This window comes from Octopus sinensis, linkage group LG18 (assembly GCF_006345805.1).
Source record: "Octopus sinensis linkage group LG18, ASM634580v1, whole genome shotgun sequence".
In the NCBI taxonomy this organism is placed as follows: domain Eukaryota; kingdom Metazoa; phylum Mollusca; class Cephalopoda; order Octopoda; family Octopodidae; genus Octopus; species Octopus sinensis.
In genome coordinates this window covers 23,652,078-23,660,920 of record NC_043014.1, presented here as the reverse complement: position 1 = coordinate 23,660,920, position 8,843 = coordinate 23,652,078, and the positions used below count along the sequence as shown (strand labels likewise).

Genomic DNA, 8,843 nt, shown 5'->3' with positions numbered 1-8,843 from the left:
AAATACACCAATCTGACCGTACGACAGGCACCCATGCCAACCCCCTTGCTTGCGAAGACATGTTGGGGCAAGCGAAACGAATCGAACCAAAAAGCACTATCCGACTCGTGGCCGATGCCAGCGCCGCCTCCACTGGCTTATGTGCCGGTGGCACGTAAAATACACCAATCTGACCGTACAACAGGCACCCATGCCAACCCCCTTGCTTGCGAAGACATGTTGGGGCAAGCGAAATCGAATTGAACCAGCCAGGTTCCCTGGTCTGGTGGTACGTAAAAAGCACTATCCGACTCGTGGCCGATGCCAGTACCGCCTCCACTGGCTTCCGCGCCGGTGGCACGTAAAATACACCAATCTGACCGTACAACAGGCACCCATGCCAACCCCTTTGCTTGCGAAGACATGTTGGGGCAAGTGAAATCGAAATCGAATTGAACCAGCCAGGATCCCTGGTCTGGTGGTACGTAAAAAGCACCATCCGACTCGTGGCCGATGCCAGCACTGCCTCGTCTGGCTTCCGTGCCGGTGGCACATAAAATACACCAATCCGACCGTGGCCGTTGCCAGCCTCGCCTGGCACCTGTGCAGGTGGCACGTAAAAAGCACCCACTACACTCACGGAGTGGTTGGCGTTAGGAAGGGCATCCAGCTGTAGAAACACTGCCAGATAAGACTGGAGCCTGGTGCAGCCTTCTGGCTTCCCAGATCCCCGGTCGAACCGTCCAACCCATGCTAGCATGGAGAACGGACGTTAAACGACGATGATGATGATGATGATGATATATATATCATCATCATCGTCATCGTATTTATGTAATATAATATATATATTTATGTAATATATAATATATATATAATACATAATATATATATGTATAATATATATACAATATATATATACGCAATATATAATATATAACACTGCATAGTGCTATGATTATATTTGAATTTTCAAGTGTTTCTCTTCTTCATGGATATTAGTGATGTCAATAATTAACTTATCGCTCCACAAATCAATTTTCATCACCTCTTTTCCAATATGTAGCAAATGTGCCCGTGCGTGTATGTCATGCTATGCATTGCATGCCCAGCCCCAATCCACCATTCACCTGTGGGTACAACCTACAGATAATCAAAGCTTCCTTAAGTTGCCAAGATTTTTAAAAAACACACTGATAGATGTAAAAATACCAACAAACAAATTAAAGTTACTATTGAAGCCAATGATAGAAATCTCGGCAACTAAAGAATTAAGGAAGCTTTCATCATCTACAAATTAAACTAACAAACAAATAACAGATTGCAGCCAGGCACACAATACACAACATGACACACACACACAGGCACACCCGCCACACATTAGGAAAGAGGTGATGAAAAGTCTGTTCTGTAAAAAAATAAAATTTCCACCAGTGGAAATAACTCACCAGCTGAATTGAAGAAAAAATTTCAAAACTTCTTTCATGAAGTGATGTTGGATAAATTAGGTCTCGGTTCTAAGACTGAGGCCTGTTTTTCAAATGAAGGAAAATGTCGTACCTATATTCAAAACTAATAGAAAGGTACCATTTGCTACGATAAATCAGTCAGAGGAAGAATTAGACAGACTAGAGGAGATGGCAATTATTCAAAAAGTAGATTATTCTAAGTGGGCAGCACCAACTGTGTGTATTAAAAAAAAAAAAATAACAAAATCAAGATGTATGCCATTTTTTCTACTGGTTTGAATGACTGTCTAAAAATGTGCCACTATCCACTGCCTACTCTGGAGGATTTTTTTTCAAAATTAAATGGTGGCAAAATATTTTCAAAACTGGATCTGTCTGATGCGTTTTTGCAAATTATAGTAGATGAGGAGTGCTTGAAGCTTCTAACAGTGAATACGCACAGAAGACTATATAAATATAATAGATTGCCATTTGGTTTGAAGGTCACACTTGCAATATTTCAGATCACACCCCTACTATTTTAAAATAGGAAGGGTATATTGAACAATAGCCATGATCAACCAGTTCAGTTAGGGAACTACTGCTGTCATCTGAAGTTGCAGCATGTACAGATGAGATATTTCTGCTGATGGAAGACCATTGTGGCTGAAAACCCAAGCCCAACATTTATGCAATATCGTTCAATCGGGATGTCTGGAAGAGGTACACTGGTCTAGACAAATCACCTGACCAGATGATGATGAAAAGAGAAACAAGCTTATCATGGTTGGGATGCCTTGATCATCTGCTTCTTCAGGGCTGGCCTGGAGCTGAACATATATATATATATTGTACATATTACATTTACAAATAAATAACAAATCAGTGCTGTTCATTTTACAAAATATATTAAATTACAATTATTGTCATATGTCATGCATTTATAAGTAGATATGTTTTCTATGTATAATTATATGTAATATGTGTATGTATTTGCATATGTGTTACTTCGTCCTTTCATCTTCTGTTCAGTTTTAAAATTTTAAATCACACCCTTCATTGCATTCCCTCTTTGTGTAGGAAAGGCCAAGGAGTGAAACAGACAAATGCTAAACAAATCATCTGAAGCAGGAGACCAAGAATGTCCCAAAACAGCACATTTTTTTAATAAGAACTCCAATAAAAAATATCCATTTTTGTTTTGCCAAAGATAAAGCCTTGAACCATCACCCATCGAACAACCCAAGCTGCATTTCTGTCCCTTTCATGAGCAGGCACTTTGCTTTGCAAATTGTAATTGTTTTTATGTTGCTAGTTTGTTTCTTTGTTATTATTCTATTTTCACATTCTTACCCCCTGCCAACCATTTATTTTAAGCCATTTTGTAGTTGTTGTCATCATCATTTACTTTATTGTTATTGTTTCACCTCACAAACTTGTGGCTTCTTTATCAAATGACCTCCCAAGACCAAGTGATCCACTATTTTCTGTATTAGCTCCAACAGAGCCAGTTAAACCACTGTTTCCCACTCCTAAAGAAACAGAGTTGGAGGGTTCTTGTTGCTTCTGTTGCAGCAGTCGAATTTGAACTTTCACATCGAGACAGATCATTCGCTCTTCATGAATCTTCTGACACAATTCAGTATTCTTTTTCTGGACAATGAAATAATAACAATAATAATTATAATAATATTAACCAACAACAACTATAATAATAATAATAATAATAATAATAATAATAATAATAATAATAATAATCCATTCTACTAAAGACACAAGGCCTGAAATTTTGGGAGCAGGGACTAGTTGATTACATTGACCCCAGTATTTACCATGAAGGGGCTTTTCTTGCCATCGTTTTATCATGGTTCGTTGCTGTTCTGTTTTTAGTTTGGATTTCATTTGTTTTATAGCTTTTGTTGTTTCTTCATTTTCTTCTTCTTCATATTTATTAGGTGGTATGAAATAGACAAAGAAATAGACAAAGAAAAATCCCAGCAATGGTTGAGAAGCTCAGGACTCAAAGCAGAGACAGAGGGATTTTTAATTGCAGCACAAACAAAGACAAATCCTCCACCAGAAATTACCAAAAACATGTAATGAAAAGAAATATAACAAGTAACTGCAGATATGTGGAGATGGACAAGAAACAATAAATCATATTATCTCTAGCTGCCCAGTCCTGCTAAGAAGGAATATATTCACAGACATGACAGAGTTGGAACCTACATACACTGGAAGCTATGCCAACATTATGGAATAACACACAGAAAAAAAGATGGTATAGGCACACACCAGAAAAGGTCACAAGAAACGAGAAAGCAACCATACTCTGGAATATGCCGATACACACAGATAGAGAAATTAAGGCCAACAGACCAGATATAGTTGTCAGAGATCATGAAGAAAAAAATTGCTTTCTAATTGATGTATCAATACCGGCAGATGACAACGTGTCTCTAAAAGAATGGAGAAACTTTCAAAATACAAAGACCTGGAAATGGAGGTAACCAGAATGTGGAATCTAAAAACAGAAACAATTCCTATCATAGTAGGTGCATTAGGCATGATAAAAAAATATTCAGACAAATACATAACAAAAACACCAGGACTTACAAACACATATAACATACAGAAAATTGCACTACTAGGCACTGCACACATCCTACGCAGAACACTTTCCATACAATAACCATCAGAGCATCACAACAAATCACAGCACATACCTAAGGCACACAGAGCTGCGCTCGGTAGTGAAGTGAAAGCACGCTATAAAAATAAAACTACTGAATGATAATAATAATAATAATAATAATAATAACAACGATAATAATTAAAATATTAAAATTTTTGGGAAGGAGGTAAGTTGATTATATTGACCCCGGTGTTCAACTGGTACTTATTTTATTGACCATGAAAGGGTGAAAGGCAAATTAACCATGGGGAAACTTGAATGCAAGATTTGAAGATAGATGTAATACCACTAAACATTTTGCCCAGCATGCTAATAATTCTGCCAGCTCACTGCCTTAATAATGCTTTCTTTATTAAGCCTAGGTGTTTACATTAAGAAAAACATTATGGACAGTACAGGACAAAATAATGTGTGTGTGTATGTGTGTTGTTGTAAGGGTTTTGCATGTAGAGCGAATCAACAATGTGCAATCCTCAATAGGGAGGAGACATTTGAGGGCTACTCATGGCAAAACCCCATTAAAAAAACCATGGGTGTCCTGACTTTTTCCTTTCCTTTTTCCAACTACAGGCATATGCTCAGGGCAGGCACGTTCACTAGCACCATTCTCACCACTTTCATCAACCTTTCAGCCAAACTGGCTAGAAGACAACACTTCCTTCTCTACCCTTATTTTCCTTCAGCTTCAGTCTCTTCAATCTTGTCTACCATACAACCTCTGTTTGCTGTGGCCACCAAGCATATATAAACAGCCTTTCCTTCCTGGTTAAAGGAAGGTGGTGGGGCAATCTTCACGATGAATTCAGCTGACAGCTAGATCAGTCTCACATACGACAGCAAGTGTTTGACATAAACCCACAGATCAGCAATGCTTGGGCACTGGACAAGTGCATCATCCTGCATGCATCTCAGAAACGCTTGGCTGACAGCACTTCCATACCTGTAAAGTTTATCTTGAACAGGTAACATGACCCAGTAGCACTGCCAGGCCAGAGATTTTTGGAAATTATCCATTGGTCCTGGCCCAAAAGTTCCCTGGAAAAGAGTGACTAGCTGATCTTCTTCCACACCCAAGGTCTCCCCAAGAACATTGTTGCACTTTTCCTCTACTAATCCGCTATAAAAAGCTGGAGCGGACATTCCACCTATCACAGTGTCCAATTGGCTGAGGGCTGTGAGCACTTGAAGACATTCCTCTTTTCAAATACTCCCTCTCGGTCTCTGTTTTACCTAGAACTGCAGCTCCATTAAAGAAACTAGCTGTGGAAATATGTGTCTGATGAACAGCGAGCACATCTGTTCACTGTCAAGGAAGCACTGGAGACATTGTAGCCTCAGTGCATGTCTGCACATCATCAACCAAGGTATGCCCAGACCACCATGTAGCAGGTGCTGACAGCAGATAGACCGCCTGACCATCGGGATGTGTCCCTTCTACAAGAAGTGGAAGAGTATATGCTCAGCATAATCAGATGGCGGCTAGGACAAGGCACGATGGTCAAGCGATAGTAGATGATGGACACAATATACAGGTTAGCTTCTCAACACCTCCAACTTGTGTAGTAGTGGCTCGAAGGGAAGGTGGTAGAGGATTACTAGACATGGAAGAAACTGTTGGTACTGCAATATTGGGTCTGAAAAATTATGTAGTACAGAGCAAAGAAAGAATATCTTTGGCAGATCTTAGCCAAGTGTAAGCCCTACACCAACAGCAGTGGAAAGTGCAGTCTATGTGATATGAAAAGATGGCTCATCTAAAAAAGCAGCTTAGACCCCGCTACATGTTTGAATTCAAGAAATGAACTTTTCGGGTCATGCCCACATGTGGCTAAATATTTGTTACGTTTTTGGTCCCTCCGAGATTACAGATAGAACTTGCTTTCTATATTGTGCCCATGTACAAGCATTTTATCTCTTTATACTTTTTACTTATATTTCTTATATATTTTTATATATATTTATATATTTTTTATACATATATTTCTTTTGTAATTTTTCTGTATTCCACCTTCCAACCTGCATTTTCCCTGTGCGTATATAGACGTGTATATGGAATCTTTTGGGTGCGCATGTGCAGGTATGTGCGTATATAGATGTGTGTGTGCATGCTAGTATGTGCGTATATAGACGTGTTTTACCCATTGTTTTTATTATACATTTTCCTGTATTTTTACCTTTAACCCTGTTTTTTCTTGCAGATGTGTGAACTCTTTTGTACGCGTGTGTGTGCGTATAGACGTGTGCGAGTATGCACATATATAGGTGTGTGTGTGTGCATATGGGTATGTGCGTATATAGATGTGTTTTACTCTTTGCTTATTTTTATACTCCCCTACACAATTTTTCTGTATTGTTGCCCTTAGCCCTCTTTTTTCTTGTGCTTGTGAGTATATAGACGTGTGTGTGTGGGGGATTGTATGTATGTATGTATGTATATATATATATATATATATTTGGCGAATGGTGCGGGTGAGAATGTGTACATTTCAAGCGAGGGTGGATGAGTGTATACTTTTAGGCGCATGTACGTGGGTATGTGGGCACGCATGTGTAGGCATGGTCATACACGCTTGCGCGAATACTACAAACTTTTTTACCCCCCTTACTTTTACTCCTTCCCCTCACTTAGCGGTCATTCAAATAGCTCTTTTGTCTTAATAACGGTCAATCACACAGTAATTTCCCATTGTTTAACGGTCATTTTCATAGCATTTTTTCCAATGGCCAGATAACTGAAGAAATGGCGGCATGGATTTCCACCCGGCATCCGAAAGTCGGAATTTTATCATGGCTACCAAATAATTGTCACATATTACATTTACAGATATATACATATATCAGTTTTAAAATGTTGAGCAATCTTCAGCTATTTATAGAAGTCTTCCATCAAACAGACAATACATATTCTTATTTTCATTTCGTTTGCCAACGTTATAAAGAGGGTAGATATACAGACAGAGAGGTTGATTCAATTCTTAAGAACAAGATAGTATTAAGATTTACTCCCTGACTGTAGATTTTATACTTAGAACTATTTTTTACTTAGAACTAAGTATAAAATCTACAGTCAGGGAGTAAATCTTAGTACTATCATGTTCTTAAGAATTGAATCAACCTCTCTGTCTGTATATCTACTCTCTTTATAATGTTGGCAAATGAAATGAAAATAAGAATAAGTATTGTCTGTTTGATGGAAAACTTCTATAAATGGCTGAAGATTGCTCAACATTTTAAAACTGATGTAATACTTACAATGTTTAATAAAATGAAGTAGCATGAAACGATTGTACCAAATTACCTAAGATATACTTGTTTATTTTGATTATAATCACCCCATGGATTTATATGGATAATACCATACAAAATTCTGGTGCCTCTGACTTAAGTACCATCTTCATCTGAATCTAAATTTTGCTGAATGTATATATATGTGATTGATCTTTAGTTTCCCCTGTTTATCTCTATTTATGTTATGACTTTTACTTTGTTTATTTCAGCCTCGCCTCGTGTTATATATATATATAATTCTATAGTCCATCTCAATATATCGTTGTCTCTCTCATGTCTTGTGTTAAATATATATATATATAATCCTATAGCTCGCCCCCTAATTTTATCGATCAGCCTCACGTCTTGTTAAATATAGAATAAATATATTTATAATTTTATAGCTCCTTATTTTATACCTACTAATAAGTATTCCTTTCCAGTGGGGCCCACACATGGCTGCTAGTTTTCGCGGGTGCACCCGCCCTCCTGCCCCGTCCACCACTACAGGAAGTCCTAAATTTTCTCATCCTTGTTGTTTCCCATGTACACTTCAAAGTCTTACGCCACCCCCACCTCCTTCCATAAAAGGTAGTGGTCATTCATTGCAAGATATGTTAGTGTAGCGTACGCAGTTTGAACTTGAGTTTTATTGTTTGTCTATGAATCCTGCCAAACGCGAGTTTTCTTTTCAGGTTCATGATGCTACAAGGGCCAATACCTCCCACTCCCTCAGGGTTGGCACCCTCAATGTTGGCACACTGAAAGTGAGGTGGAGAGGAGGGTCTGCTAGGTTCCTCACAGGCAAAGGACAGAGGTACAAGATTTTCTGGGCTAGGAATACTGATGGGGTCGGGGGTGTGGGTATACTTATCGCCGAAAAATGGGTAGTAAAGTAATCGAGGCAGTCAGAGTATGTGACAGAATACTTAAGATTAGATTAGTGCTCCATCATAGTCTAGCAACTATTATATTGGCCTATGCCCCTCAGCCAGGGCTACCCGATGGACACAAAGACCATTTCTATGACACCCTACTGCAAACCACCTCATTGACGAATGACAGAGACCTTCTCTTTGTGGCTGGTGACTTCAATGGGCATGTTGGACAACATGCTGGGGGCTTCCATGACGTACATGGAGGCTACGGTTATGTTCTTGCAACGAGGAGGGAACCAGGCTGCTGGAGTTCTGCGATGCGAATAGTCTTATGGTTTGCAACACTAACTTCAGGAAACCGACAAGCCACCTGGTCACCTACCGATCGGGCCGGCATACTAGCCAAATCGACTACATCCTTGCCAGAAAAAGCGAAAGATGGCTGCTTATAAATGCCAAAACCTTCCCAGGCAAAGAATGTACTCCACAACATAGACTGGTAGTTAGTGACTTTAGAATCAGGACTAAGAGGACGACCAACATGGAGAAGAAGGGTCTGGAAGCTTAAAGACCCTG

The 8,843-nt window shown here is 39.1% G+C and overlaps 2 protein-coding genes across 2 annotated transcripts in view; one reads left to right on the top strand and one right to left on the bottom strand.

The window, feature by feature from the left end:
- LOC115221207 (ralA-binding protein 1-like) overlaps nt 1-2,524 on the top strand; it is a 79,549-nt gene extending 77,025 nt beyond the window's left edge. Inside the window, exon 10 of the mRNA XM_036511051.1 lies at nt 2,508-2,524. Coding sequence (XP_036366944.1) covers nt 2,508-2,524 — 17 coding nt within the window. The remainder of the gene's footprint in view (nt 1-2,507) is intronic.
- LOC115221206 (ralA-binding protein 1-A) overlaps nt 2,319-8,843 on the bottom strand; it is a 33,566-nt gene continuing 27,041 nt past the window's right edge. The window contains exon 4 of the mRNA XM_029791366.2: nt 2,319-3,080. Within this exon, the coding sequence (XP_029647226.2) occupies nt 2,856-3,080 (225 nt within the window). The 3' untranslated portion in view covers nt 2,319-2,855. The remainder of the gene's footprint in view (nt 3,081-8,843) is intronic.